General features: G+C 43.9%; 3 protein-coding genes across 3 annotated transcripts in view; 2 read left to right on the top strand and 1 right to left on the bottom strand.

Annotated features, from left to right (window-relative positions):
• The first annotated feature begins 797 nt into the window (after positions 1 to 797).
• LOC306831943 (cornifelin homolog B-like) lies at positions 798 to 2,365 on the top strand. Its single transcript, XM_079356254.1, has 3 exons — positions 798 to 971; positions 1,055 to 1,212; positions 1,936 to 2,365. Exons 1-3 carry the CDS (start codon positions 869 to 871, stop codon positions 2,056 to 2,058), a joined length of 384 nt encoding a protein of 127 aa, XP_079212380.1. The 5' UTR covers positions 798 to 868; the 3' UTR covers positions 2,059 to 2,365.
• A 700-nt stretch (positions 2,366 to 3,065) lies between these two features.
• On the top strand, positions 3,066 to 5,672 carry nhp2 (NHP2 ribonucleoprotein homolog (yeast)). Its single transcript, XM_079356107.1, has 4 exons — positions 3,066 to 3,403; positions 4,191 to 4,260; positions 4,370 to 4,475; positions 5,076 to 5,672. Exons 1-4 carry the CDS (start codon positions 3,238 to 3,240, stop codon positions 5,199 to 5,201), a joined length of 468 nt encoding a protein of 155 aa, XP_079212233.1. The 5' UTR covers positions 3,066 to 3,237; the 3' UTR covers positions 5,202 to 5,672.
• Positions 5,673 to 14,966: 9,294 nt separating this feature from the next.
• The window catches only part of LOC306831831 (forkhead box protein I3-A-like), a gene marked incomplete at its 3' end in the record, with an annotated part of 1,574 nt that continues 1,343 nt past the window's right edge, over positions 14,967 to 15,197 (bottom strand). Inside the window, exon 2 of the mRNA XM_079356080.1 lies at positions 14,967 to 15,197. This exon is cut by the window's right edge and continues 419 nt beyond it. Within this exon, the coding sequence (XP_079212206.1) occupies positions 14,967 to 15,197 (231 nt within the window).

Here is a 15,197-nt window from a genome sequence, read left to right as displayed (position 1 = left end):
AACATCCTGACCTTCCATCTACAGGAAACTCCTAACTGTATTTCAAAATAAAAGTTAACAGTGAGTAAAGTGCTCTCTGCTGGAGGCTGAGAATAGAAGCCTCAGTTTTGTTTTTTTTAAATTAGAAGAAGGAATTTTTAAACATGGGATTAAAAATGTGATTAATCAGGAATAACTGTTAAAGTTCAGCGACGCCCTCCTTCTGACACGTGAAAGATCTGAGTTTACTTTGTTTTATTTTATGACCTGCTTTCGGTGGAGTTGAGTTGTGTACACAAACGTTCAACACTAAGTTCACAGATCTACGGTGGCCCTGAAGTGCAAAGCAAGAAAAGGAACCAGAAAACACATTTTGACCTGCGGTCGACAAAAATCGTCCCTGATCGGACTTAAACAATGTCCGTCTTTTTAACAGGAAGTAAAGGCTTAATTTAATTTAATTTAAGTTAACAAAAGAAAACACCAGGATGTATTTCCCAAACTGTGGCAACATATTCTCTAATGGTAGAGACGCAGTCAACACAGGAAAGCATTTCCTTCCAGTTAAAAAGATGGACAGTGTGTTCGACCAATCAGCCGTGATCCTGGTCTGCTCGCCTTTCCTGTTAGAGGTTAAGGTGTTGTGATGTCATGAACACATTCAAAGTATAAACGCTGAATCATCAAAATAAACACAACTCAACGTGCTTCCTGTTTTTAAATATGTGAACGCGTGACGTCAGCCTCGCATGGAACCACTGGGGGCAGCGTAGAGCTGCATGGTGACGAGACGCGGATCTGAGCCTGTACACATGTTTGAAACAGTCAGTGTAGTGTGTGTACATGTGTGTAGTTATTTGTGTGTGTGTGTCCTGTGTTGTGTTGCAGGATGAGCTGGACCGTGAGCACGCAGCCTCAGCCTCTGGAGGTTTCCTCTGATGCGGCTGAGTGGAGCTCTGGGATCTGTGACTGCTGCGACGACGTCAGAGAGTGTACGCTAGCTAGCTCGCACTTCCTGTCGGTTTACTGACACTGAAAGAAGAAATAAAACCATGATTGTGTTTGTGTGTTTCAGGCTGTTTTGCGTTCTGGTGTTGTCCGTGCTTCGCCTGTATCACCACTAAAGCCTTCGGTCAGTGTCTCTGTCTCCCCCTGCTGGACATCTGTGGCGTTTGCATCCCCCCCATCACCATGTCCATGAGGGTCTCCTTAAGGGACCGCTACGGCATCCAAGTAAGGACATAACTCTTCATCTCTATTTCCAATGTGTGTGTGTGTGTGTGTGTGTGTGTGTGTGTGTGTGTGTGTGTGTGTGTGTGTTTACCCTGACACCTGTGTGTGTGTGTGTGTGTGTTTACCCTGACACCTGTGTGTGTGTGTGTGTGTGTGTGTGTTTACCCTGACACCTGTGTGTGTGTGTGTGTGTTTACCCTGACACCTGTGTGTGTGTGTGTGTGTGTGTGTGTGTGTTTACCCTGACACCTGTGTGTGTGTGTGTGTGTGTGTGTGTGTGTGTGTGTTTACCCTGACACCTGTGTGTGTGTGTGTGTGTGTGTGTGTTTACCCTGACACCTGTGTGTGTGTGTGTGTGTGTGTGTGTGTTTACCCTGACACCTGTGTGTGTGTGTGTGTGTGTGTTTACCCTGACACCTGTGTGTGTGTGTGTGTGTTTACCCTGACACCTGTGTGTGTGTGTGTGTTTACCCTGACACCTGTGTGTCTGTGTGTGTGTGTGTGTGTGTGTTTACCCTGACACCTGTGTGTGTGTGTGTGTGTGTGTGTGTGTGTTTACCCTGACACCTGTGTGTGTGTGTGTGTGTGTGTGTGTTTACCCTGACACCTGTGTGTGTGTGTGTGTGTGTGTGTGTGTTTACCCTGACACCTGTGTGTGTGTGTGTGTGTGTGTGTGTGTGTGTGTGTGTGTGTGTGTGTGTGTGTGTGTGTGTGTGTGTTCAGGGCAGCCTGTGCACAGACTGTGTGTGCTCCGCCTTCTGTCGGCCCTGCGTCTGGTGTCAGATCTCCAGAGAGATGAAGAGCAGGGAACTTCCCGCCGTGCTGAGTGACATCATCAGCCGCTGATGACATCACCGTCCGTCCTGACGAGCTCTTCAACATCTTTGACTTCATGTGTGACAGACTGTGATTATTTAAATGTTTCCTGAATCCTTGTGTTTATTTATTTAAAAGTGTTGTTATCGTTTTGTTCTTATTTATCCGAACATGTAATAAAGTTCTTCCTGAATGTGTCCCGTAAGTTTATGATCCTGCAGCGAGGTAAGGACGCTGATCCAGGTCGACTCCCCCTCCCTCTCTACGCTCTGAAGGAAGGTGTCTGATCCAACCTTCACTTACAGGGTCCGAAGTCTCTACCTCGAGTCTTCTCCTCTGTCGCCCCCCGGTGGTGGAACAAACCACCAAACACTTGATATGCAGAGTAACTTTGCCCCTTTAAGAAAAAGTTAAAGACCCAGCTCTTTGTGAACACCTACGAGAGACAGAGAGGCCCTGTGCCACTTAAACCAGTGCAGCTCCATTACAGAGGGTCTGTACCTGCATGTCAACAGGCCAGCAGGCAACTGCTTGGTGCTCCAGACCAGTAGGGGGAGCCAAAGCAGCGTATGATAATGTACACGTTTTTGAAGCCTTACTGAACCTGAGCCTTATCTAACAGCTTTAACTCTCGGGCCCCGCTGAACACTGGTTGGAGGACCCCCTGATGGATTTCTGCCTGGGGCCCTCAAGACTCTAGAACGGATGTCTCGCTGTCCTTGGTCCAAGATGATTTAAAGAAGCAGACTCTGACGTATGGGCAGAGGAGCGGCTGTGAATATTGTTTCTCTTGACAATGTTATCAAAATCAGCTAACCTAAAACTCAGAGCGATTTATATGTTAAATTCCAGACAATAAAAGCCCCCTATTCTCCCTGAGGTGCTTTTATTTTGAAGCAGCTGTATCAGGAAATCATGTGTTTTGAATATTTATTAAAATAACAGATTTATATTAATTTATTTTTGCTGATTTATTGTGTGTAAGAGCTCTAACAACCGCCTGAGGTTAAATAAGAGCGTTCCGCCTGTTGTTACCCTCCGGTCCTCTGGGGGCGCTGTTTTAGGCGCTTCGCGGAGACAAACAGAAGAAGAAGAAAATTGAACACGTGCGTCTTCTCCACAGAGTGCAGGCTGCGTGATCAGAGGACCCGGAGAGTCTGAAAACATTGAAACAGTTATCGGTAATTATTTGACTGGTTTGGATCTAAAATGACGAAGACGAAGAAGGAGAAACTTCCGGTGGAGTCGGAGGAGCCGGCGGCCGCGGACGGGACGGAAAGGTCGTACCAGGATCTGGTCGCGAATGTGAACCCGATCGCTCAACCTCTGGCCTCCAAAAAACTCAGCAAGAAGCTGTACAAGTGTGTCAAAAAGGGTACGAAGAAAAACCTCCACAGACCACCAGAGTCCGCTTAGAATCTGCAGGTTTGGACTTTATCCGGGGTGTTTCAAGACTTTCCAGCTGCAGCAGGTCCAGGGTTCTGGTTCAGGTTTAATCTGTAGACTCTGCTGATGAATTCGGCTCATTAACATGTTTCATATAAAGTCATCATAGAGGTCTTCTGGGTTGATTGTTTGCAGACGGTTGTTTCGATCCGGGTCTTTAACCCTTTGACCCCCAACAGCTGGTTTGTTTTAAGATCTGTATCTTTACCAAGAATTAATTTTATTATTCAGTATTCCTCAATTAACTTATCTGATTATCACAAATCTTTATTCTATTTTTCTTTGAATTCAGAAATGACCCGTATTAATTTCCTATGTAATATATTTTATGGTTATCTGGTATATTAAATGATCAAATATATTAATTGATTAAATCTAGCAAAGAAATATTCAGCTATGAAATAACAGGAAATGACTGCAGGTCAGTTTTGACCCGCGTATCGAAGGGTTAATCATGTTCATATCACAGTTTGAGTTTAGTAAAGCTGCTGTTCAGGGGATTTAAAAGTGTTTTAAACTTGGTTTAAAAGATTAAAGATGTGAACTCTTCTTCTCTTGTTCGACACTCTGAGCACGCTGTTATAAAATCACTTCTCGTTTGAATCGTTGGACTCTGGTTTATAACTCGACGTGCAGCTTTTTATTAATGAGTTGACGGTCGAGTAGCTTCACGCCGACCGCTGCGTGTTGATGACGATGTTTTTCTTCTGTTGCAGCGGCGAAAGTGAAGAACATCCGCAGAGGAGTCAAAGAAGTCCAGAAGTTCATCAACAAAGGAGAGAAGGGGTGAGGCGGCCATGTTGGTCACATGACATTAAACACAAACATGTGATGCGTTCAGGTGTAAACAAACCTTTAAACGTGTGTGTGTGTGTGTGTGTGTGTGTGTGTGCAGGATCGTTGTGTTGGCTGGAGACACGCTGCCCATCGACGTGTACTGTCACCTGCCCGTCATGTGCGAGGACCGGAGCCTGCCGTACGCCTACATCCCGTCTAAAGTGGTGAGTCTAACAGTTAGCTTAGCATGTTAGCGCTCTGCAGCACATGGAGGCGGGGTCACATGACCTGAACAAACGCGTCACAATACTTTAAGAGAAAGAATTAAAAACAACCTCCCCCATTACCAGCTACTGTAGTACAGTCGCGCTCGCCGCCCGGCTCGGCCAATCACTCGTTGTCTTTAACACTATAGAAGTGCGCTCCCCCAAGGTTATTTATCAAACACTGTACCGCCATTTAAACGCACCGTGATGACCTCATGACGGAGGAAAGATGGTAAAAAGGTCAAGCAGCCAGCGACTGCTCTGTGTCGCTAAGTTGATGAGCGGGGATGAATTTTCAAACGCGCCAGGTGGCGTGCAGTGTGTGATGGTGCTATCGGTAATGGTGGCGCCCGTGTTAGTGTTCTGGTTTATTGGTCGATCCGTTGGAGAAGACGCAGCGTCCTGTTCTTCAGTGCTGTGTTACATTTGAATAAATCTTCACTTCCTGTTTGGACAGGAAACTAAAAAGCTGCCATGGCGGCCATGTTTGATTTGAATGTTTATGGTGTCATGTGACCCGGAGTGGGCGGAGTCTGATGTTTGTGATTCTGGTTTTAGGATCTGGGTTCGTCTGCGGGCTCCAAGCGGCCGACGTGTGTGATCCTGATCAAACCTCACCAGGACTATCAGGACGCGTACGACGAGTGTGCGCAGGAGGTCAGCGGCCTGCCCAAGCCGCTCTGAGATGGCAGCCAATCGGAGAGCAGCGCCGCTCCCGAGGTCGTAGGAAACCCTCCTGTTCCTCTCACGGTCGTTTTTTCACGAGGCGTAGATATGATGACGTTTCAGACGATGGACTGCGAAGCTAAGCTAACAGTATTTATGCTCGGCTACGCTAACAGTTTCCCCCTGCTTCCAGTCTTGATGCTAAGCTAGGCTAACATTGTCTTGGATGTCAGAGCGAGGAGTTTAAATCTTTTCTTTTATTCAAACTGTAAATAAACAGCTGTTTTTTGATGTCACTGCACCGCGATGGAAAAAAAAGATTTTCAACTTTTTTTAAATAAACGATTTATCATGAAATTATTTTAGTAAAATCGTAAAAAGGTCTGTGGACTTAACGTGACTTCTTCTTCTGTGGTTTCTCTTGTTTATGAAGTTTATTCTGAATTCTTTATGAACTTTTTTTTTTTTTATTAAAAAATGTGAACTGACGTTTCTTCTTCATTCTTTGATTTCAAACAGAAACTGATTCTTTACTAACAAAGGACCAATCAGATCTGTCAGATCAATCAGACCAATCAGATCTGACCAATCAGGTCTGTCGTGACTGAAATGAAATGACTAACGTTTTTCTTTAACTCCATTTAAAAAAATAAAAAATCTGCGAGGAGACGATGTCAGAGAACAGTCCGTTGGTGGTTAAATGTTGAAGAGGTGTTTTTAGTGATTTCTTGAAGGTGGGGGGGGGGGGGGGTAAATGACGATGGTTCTGGGGGGGGGGGTTTAAAATGTTAAAGTGACCTTGTTCCATGATCAGACAGATTTCTCATAAGAGTAAATAAAATCTGATTCTGATGAAGGAAACGAGCTTCTCTGAACGGGTCGACTTGGAAGCGTCTAGAAATGAGATCAAATAATCTGAAGAAACTAAAAAACTAATATCAGAGAAATCGACTTCATTGAATTGTTTAAATTAGTTAAATGTGACGAGACTTGCTGACGTCTCAAGACGATGGGAGAAAAAAGTAAAAAAAAAAAAAACTCAGTTTGTGAAAATTATCGATAGTGAATATTTGATTCACAACTTCAGAATTCAAAGAAAGTTTTTTCTGTTTTTGTAGTTTTTATCTTTATATTTCAATCGATTTTCGTGCGGTTAACAGAGACAGGAAGTCTGCGCACACCGCAGAATTAAACTGTTAAATTAAACAGTAAAATATTCTGCAGCGCTCAAAGTATAAAAACGTTCTGAAGAAAACATCACGGCGCCCTAAAGGATGAAACATGGCGGTCGCAGAGCTGCTCGTAAAACCAAAGATGAGGTCACAGTAATGATAACGAACGCCCCTGATAAAAGTGACCATCTAATCCCTCTACAGTGTCTGTGGTTCACTCTCCTGCTGTTCCATGTCTCCACCACACGAGGGCAGCATTGTAGCATTTTCTACAGTTGTAGTTCCTCCTGTGACCACGTGGGGGCAGCACTACAAACAGAAACCCTCCTAGAGTCACCCTGAAGTCCTGAACATCCAGCGCTCTCTCATTAAAAGAGTCGTTAAATGAATCAGATCGAACTTTATAAACACGACAGTTTGAAGGTTTGATCGCCGTCTGCAGAGACAGAATGTGACCTGATGATTGGACGGAGACGCGTCACAGGTTTAGATGTTTTATTGTAAACACTCTGCATGTTAGCTCTTTGAAGAAGAAGAAGAAGAAGAAGGGGTGTGGAAAGCGGGTGTGGGGGGGGGGGGGGGGGGGGGGTTCTGCTTGGCCCCGAGCCCTGATATAATCCAGGTACACTCCTGTGGATCGTGTAAAGGTCATGTGGCGTTTAGAAGGTCACCTGATGATCAGGGCGACAGCGATGTGGGTGTTAAAGGTGCAGGTGGCGTTAAAGGTGACCTCGATCCTTCAGCCTGAGGTTGTGATAAGAGGAAGACAGAGGTTGCCCCCCCTCCCCCCCCCCCCCCCCCCCAACCACATCCTCTGAGTCCCTGTTCCGACTCGTCGACAAACCTCTGAACTGTGACGATCATAAACTCGTGTGAACGGCGAGCCGGAGGCGACGGACGGACGGACAGACTCACCTGAACCGGATCAGATGGTTTCACTTTAACGGACGGGACAGGAGACATACGGGTCGTCTTCATCAAAGCTGTCAGTGTACCTGCATGTTGAGACGGAGCCAACGTCTGCACTGTAAAAACGTCTGTCACCTTTCTGTCTGACGACCAGGAAGCTGTCAGCCAATCAGGAGAGGGATTTTATTCTCAGTCTTTACAGCAAAAATAAATTATTTTAAAACCCACTGATTTATTTTTGTTGTGGAGGAAATGCTCTCCTCCTATTGGCTGTTTGTTTTAAAAGTTTTCTGCTGCAGGCCACACTTTCAGAGTGTGTGTGTGTGTGTGTGTGTGTGTGTGTGTGTGTGTGTGTGTGTGTGTGTGTGTGTTACGTTATGCAAATGTGAGGCATCCTGCCATCAGCCTGGCGGTTAGCAGGTCGACCTCACACACTGCTGCGCTGCCTGCTGTCTGACAGGGAGCCTCATGTCTGCTATGAAAACAGGCTGTTTGAATGGGTGTGTATGTGACTTCCTGTCCTCCTGCAGCCAGCCTCTAGTGGACACTCCAGAGGTACTGCAGGACTTTACACTTCAGCATCAGCTTCATTTTTCACACCCGAGGTTGCTGATTGGTTGAAATATTTACACTTTATGAGTAACCATGTCACCTGGTAAACTTATATTATATAATTTATATAAATATATATTTAAAGTAAATATTTCACATTTATCAACAAAGAGAGAGAATACTGAGATTTAACATCTACGATAATTGTTCAGTGTAGATATAAATTACAGTGAAATCACCCGTGGCGAGAAATCACCCGTGGCGAGGGTTAAAAGGTGTGGAGTGACGTGTGTTTGGTAGAAACAGAGCGACTGAGCGCGCTCAGTGCTGACAGGTGACTGTGTTCAGCAGGTGTTCAAAGACTCTCAGAGACACGACGTCGTCTGTTCTGAATCTGTGCTGATTGACGAGATGGGAGGAGCTTAAACTGACGGTTTGTTTGTGGGGGCGATGGTGGAGGCCGGGCGTCAGGCAGAGGTTAGCGCTGGTTAGCATGGTTAGCATGATTAGCATGGTCGTGGCGGCGACACAGTCTGAAGTGCACTTTTTTATTTTAATTAATATGATGTTGTTACCTTGGTTTTTTTGTCTCAGCTTTGGAAGTGGCCTTTAAATAAAATGTAATATTATTATTATTGAATTCGATGTTTATGATTTCATGAAATGTTGGTTTAAATGACCTTCAGGGCCACCGTAGTTTAAAAGGGACGATTGTGTGAAATCAGCTGTTAAAAAGTAAAACACATGAAGGATGTGACAGTGGAAGAGTGGCGTTCAGGTTCATCAGTGATCCGTCTCCTCCAAAGACACACACACACACACACACACACACACACACACACACACACGCACACACACACATACGCACACACACACACACACACACACGCACACACACACACACACATACGCGCGCACACACACACACACACACACACACACACACACACACACATACGCACACACACACACACACACACGCACACACACACACACACATACGCGCGCACACACACACACACACACACACACACGCACACACACACACGTTCTCCTGTTGTTATCCGTTTAGGGAGAAACTGGAGGAAAAGTTTTTATAGGGGCGGACGACATGCTGAGACACGACCACTGACACACACACACACACACACGCACACACACACACACACACACACACACACACACACACACACACAGAAAGATGGGATCAGGACGTTACGTCAGTTATGGTGGTAACCTGGTACAAATAATAATAAACTTCACTTCCCATGTACTCTGAACATGTTGAACATCTCAGCTCACATAACGGAGGATGGCGTGTGTGTGTGTGTGTGTGTGTGTGTGTGTGTGTGTGTGTGTGTAGAAACAGGACGTGCGGGTCGTGTGGAGTGTGTGTGGTTATTTGTCGCAGCTGAAGGTTTTCTTGTATGAACAGATTTAGTTTCATCTCTTCACTCGTCTCGTCTCTCGTTATGTTAACGAGAGACTTTAACAGTTAAAGACTTTAACATGAACGTTTCTGTCCTGACGGATTCTTCAAGAAAAATCATTTATTTAGAAATTATTTCAAATAATCAAGTTGAGTTTAACATTTCATGGACCGATCCCCTTTCACAATAAAAGCAGTAGCTTTAGCCGTTGCTAATTTCCAGCCGTCGTCTCCGGGCCTGTTCTGAGTCTGCAACCATGAAATGCATCATTAAAAATTAAAATACAATAAATGACATTTCATCTGTAATTACTGAAGGCGTTCAGACGTACGACATGAAGGAGAAGCAAACGACCCGTAAAAAAGTGAATTTTTTAAATGGAGTTTGGTTGAAGTGAAACATGGATCCACTCTGAGCTGCAGGTTGGATTTTATGAACCAGTTAAATTCCTTTCACTGTTGACGTTCTCCCAAAGTTATAACTAAACCAAACTCCATTCATAAAATAAAACATTTTTACGGGTCGTCTGCCTCTCACCTGATCTCATTATTTCAGCGTCCTCTCGGCAGATTTGTGTTTGAGGCTCGATAGTAAGAAAGCGCTCGACGGCTTGTGTTAAATAAGCAGAGGTCAGAGGTCAAACCTACGACAGCCTCCATGTTGTACACGCGGTGCTTGACAGAACCGCTAGGCCACCTGGCCCTCAAACGTTCATATGTTACCTGGATGTAAAGAAATCTGCCTCCCTGCTGATTTAGTGGAGAGTTCTCGGCTCAGACAGATTCAAGCTGCAGCAGAAGGTTTAAACGTCTTTCAGCAGATTTCTTCTCGGATTGTTTTTTTCGTACTTTATTTCAGTTTTTCCATCGCACAGATATTTGCATTTGAATGAGCACCAACGAAGTGAAGTTCCAGACCTGTGATTCACCTCGTGCCGAGCAGCCGATCCTCTGCTACACTTTTCACCTCTGAGACATCGAACCATAAATCCTCTGTCAGCAGAGACCTAACTGTGAGCGTCATACCACCCAGTGGGACATTCAAATCCTGAGGTTTAATAAAACTATGTCATCAAACTGTCTGTGTGTGTGTGTGTGTGTGTGTGTGTGTGTGTGTGTGTGTGTGTGTGCGTGTGTGTGTGCGTGTGTGTGTGCTTCAGTAAACAGACGGCACACTCCTCCTCGTGTTGTGTCATCAACAGTTTGATGAAAACTATCAGATCAGATACGACTGATAGAGTGTGTGTGTGTGTGTGTGTGTGTGTGTGTGTGTGTGTGTGTGTGTGTGTGTGTGTGTGTGTTTAAACAAGTGTAAAGCCTTAAATGACATTTTAAGCCCGTCTCTTAGTGACACATCATCAGAGTTGAAGGATTTTACAGATTAGACTGAGAGCTGCAGAAATGAGTAAAGAAGTGACGACTATCCAACGTTACATAAACATGAACTCAATGAGCTCTACAAAGATAAACAAACACAATACAAACTCCTTTAAAACAATACAACAATGCACCAACCTGATGTACACACACACACACACACACACACACACACACACACACACACACACACACACACACACACACACTCGTAAACCAAAGACAGAAAGAATCTGAATTCTTCAGACACTTTAGACAGAACTTGTTTTGACCTCCGGTCAGCAGTTTGTAACATGGTGACACTAAATTCACCTGACGTGGTCTGGACTCTCCGAGTGTGTGTGTGTGTGTGTGTGTGTGTGTGTGTGTGTGTGTGTGTGTGTGTGTAGCATGTTAAACTGTACAGTGTAAAACTGAACTTCCCCCTCGCAGCATTAATAAAGTTGATCTTCTTCTACGAACACGTCACACTAAAGTTATAAAAACACAGCGACACAGAAACTCATTAACACAACAAACACACAGGAAACATTACCTGCAGCTGAAACAGATGTGATGATCTGTGTGTGTGTGTGTGTGTGTGTGTGTGTGTGTGTGTGTGTGTGTGTGTGTGTTGTTTTTGCATGTTAACAAAAACACTTAAAGACATTTTAATTTGCTGCTCACACACTCCTCTATACTGTTTATTGTGAAAATAAAGATCACTTTCAGCTGTCTCTGATGACATTCCTGTGTGTGTGTGTGTGTGTGTGTGTTTTTTTGTGTGAGCATGTGTGTGTGTGTGTGTGTGTGTGTGTGTGTGTGTCCTCAGGGCAGTTCTGTCTGAAGATTTGAGGTGTATAAACAAACGGCACACTTACGCTGCTGTTGACTTTATCCATAAATCACACACACACACACACACACACACCCAACCCACCCACACACACACACACACCCAACCCCTCCCCCCCAAACCATCACTTCACACACAGTCACACAAGAATTAAAGGTTGCTCTCCGGTAATCTCCAACTCTTTACCAGAATTTAAACCTTAAAAAAAGGTTGTTTTAAAAAATGGTCTTTTGTTTTGGGGGACGACAGAGACTGGTCCCCACAACAGCAGTAAAACAAACACACACACACACACACACACACACACACACGCTCACCTTTAAGTGCCAGAGTGTTTGATTTGAGATCCTCCAAAGTTTTTGATATTGAAACTATGAAAAGCAAAATATCCTTTCAGAGGAGAAACTTAAAGTCTTACAGTGATACACACACTCGTTCTCGTTTTAATGACTTTTGAGGACGCGACAACGATTTATGGATTTTACCAGGACTTCTTTTGGGGACTTGTGTTCAGTCCCCACCAGTACGCACACTCCTTGTGTTGTGTATAAACAGAGGACTCTATCAGATATCTTTCAGCTGTATTGATCTTTAGTCGAGGAACAAACCCCCCAAAAAACAGCTTTAGTTTTAAGATACTTTAACCCGAAGTAGAACAAAGTACGAACATGTTTCAACCACCTGTCGGATGGTTGAAAAAAAACCTTTTACTGCTAAATTACTTTTTGATGTTTTGTGATGTTTTCAGCGAAGAGTATCTCAAGTTCCTCTGATGGTATCTGTCAGTCAGAGTGTGCCTTCTGTTTATGGTCACACACACATCAATGGACGACATGATGGCTAAACACCACACACACACACACACACACACACACACACACACACAGAGCACATTTACATCAACATGGTTACACCAAGCCTTCGCTGTCCTTTGTGTATCATACCAAGGTATGATACACAGGAATGAGTCCTAGTGGGTTCCTAACTCTAAAAGTCTAAATGTGTATTTTGAATGTGTTTGTGTTTAGACTGAAATAAGGTCTGTGGTTAACACAAGCTGAAGAGATGTTGATGTTTTGTTAGACGAGATAAACTACGTTAGCTAAGACCCCACTTGTGAATTTTAAAGTTTAACGCATACATAAAACAACGGTTGCTAACAAGTAGCTAACTGAAACTACAGTGGTTGTCATGGAGACATTAAACGTCATCACGCCGGGAACTCTCTCCCTAATCCTCCTTACAGCCTCTAGTCATGTTTTTCAGTGCTCTTGTAAATATTAGGTTAATAAACAACTTATTAAGCTAACGTTTAGCTAGCTTGTCAAATCCGCTGATTAGCTCGATGAAGCATAACGGTCGTGACGTCATTATAAACTGACCACGGTGTAGTTAGCTTGTAGCATAGCGTTAGCTTTTTACTTCTCTGGGCTGCATTAACTCTTCAAACGTCATATAAATGATGTTCATCTGTAAAGATTATCCAGTTGAATTAAACAGCATCAGAAACGTGTGTTTGACACAGATTATTTTCTGCAGTGATCCAAAATTCAAACCCTTCCGGGCTACAAAAATACGTCATCAGTTTTCCAGTCTATAGTGAACATTTTGTACCTGCTCAGTGAGTTGATCGCCCATGTCAGGATGATTGGGGGAAAGAAAAATAAACAGATCCTCCTTTAAGAACATTTACTTTTCCACACTTTCAGAGAGCTAATTCTCAGATAAGAAATTGACAAAAAGAAAACATACTAAATACTCTCACTTTGAACCTTTGAAATAGAACGGCTTGACTTTGCCATTGTACTTGGATGGAAGCCCTAAACTTCCTCTATTTTCCCATGATTACGAGTCAGTTTAGGAATTGATATTGATCTCAAGCTAAAAGTTATCTCGATCTTAATTATTTTAACGGTAGATTTCACTTCAGTTTTTTTGACGTTACTGTATTTCGACTATTTTCAGATTTGTCTGTTTGTTAAAAATAATAAAAGACTGATATAAAGTTTACTTTAAAGACAAATGAAACTACTGTATAAATATGAAACTATTTCATGTCTAACCACTGAAGTTTCAATCCGTCATGCTCGAGTTTCTTTCACATCATTAGCAGCTGTTACTTCACTGTCTGTGGGAAATCTGAGCGCTGTGCGTGTGATCTGCTGACTGAAAGTCTCTGACTTCTAATCTTCATCTGCAGAGTCAATGAAACCATCTCAACACACACACACACACACACACACACACACCATGCCTGATAAGGATGTCATGACTCAGCAGATTCTCAGATCACAGAGCAACTGTTTGTTTAATTTGTTTATTTAATGTTTGTTTGGCGGTGTGAAAGTGCTGATGTCATCGTTCCCCACGCTGGCTTGTGGACGTCCGTGGGAACAAAGAAGGAAGAACACTTTCTCGCCAGAATTCAGACTGTGGGGAAGAGTCGATTTACAGCTGAGGCAACAAAACTCACCTGACTTTGAATGAACTGTGACATCAGACACACGAGTGCAGGCTCACGATGGAGAGGTCAGCTCCTGGAACTCGAAGGTTTGGACCCTCAGACCCTGTCGATGTGGAGCTGGTACCTGCGTACAGGAAGTGTGTCGAGCCTGAGCACACACCTGAACTCCATCAGGGCGAGCGTGCAGCCGTGTGATTAGCTGTGCTAACGTTAGCATCCGGTGGTATATTGCAGTTTAACTGGGACGTCGGAAAATCCAGGTTCCCAGTAGGAAGTGTCAACTGGAATGCGTTCCAGTGACCTCAGACGTCGCACCGGAGCTAGTTAGCAAGTCGGAAAAGCAACATGGACGCCTCCAGGAGTAGCTTCGTTTTGTTAGCTAACGCCAGACGATAACAACACACTACGTGATAGTTTGTGCACAAAAATAAAAGAGCTAATAAGAGAGCTGTCAGGATCCTGTCGGTGTGTTTGATTGATGTTTGTTTTCTGTGAACAAGTGGCGAATAAACACGACAGTTACGCCTTTAATGTACGGTTGATGCACGTAGCCGCCATGTTGGATTCTAACTCGGGCTACTCTGAGTAGTAAATACGACTTCGTTCCAGTTGACACTTCGACTGGAAACTCAAAATTTCAGATTTCATTTTAAATATAAAAGTGAACAGAAATGTTTTAATTAAAAGTCGTTCATGAATGTGAAAAGCTGCTTGACCCAAACGTGATTTATTCCCCTGATCAAACTTCATCAAACTTATTTATCAGCTTTTTTTAAAAGGAATAATTCTTGTTGATTTCTGTCTCAGTTTGTCTGACGGGAAAATTAAGAAAACGCTCGAAATTCAATTCAGTTGTTTTTTTTGTTTTTTTTTATTCCAAAAACAAACATCCAGCTCGTATAAAACACATTTATTTTCACATTTAGAAGAAATGAACAAAAAAGATAAATAAAAACAGTAAAACACTTTACAGCTCAGTGCGTCTTTCAAACATCCACCTGAATGACTCAGATCAGTTCTTGGTGTAAACAGGAGAAACATCCGGTCACTGCTGGAGAACCTGAGGGTCGAGGGGCAGCGTGTCAGAGAAGCCCCCCGAGAACAGAGTCTCACACTGGGCCTGAAGCTGCTGCAGCTGCTGGGCGTCCTGGAGCTCCGGCAGGAGGCAGGACGCAGTCTGCAGGTCGACGTAGAGCGGGGGAGAGGCGGGGTGAGCGTCACCGAGGGAGGGGAAGTGAGACTGGGAGGAGCTGCAGGAGTCCCACTGAGGCACCAC

This window comes from Symphodus melops (genome assembly GCF_947650265.1).
Source record: "Symphodus melops genome assembly, chromosome: 11".
Taxonomy (NCBI): domain Eukaryota; kingdom Metazoa; phylum Chordata; class Actinopteri; order Labriformes; family Labridae; genus Symphodus; species Symphodus melops.
This window is presented reverse-complemented; position numbering and strand designations above follow the sequence as displayed.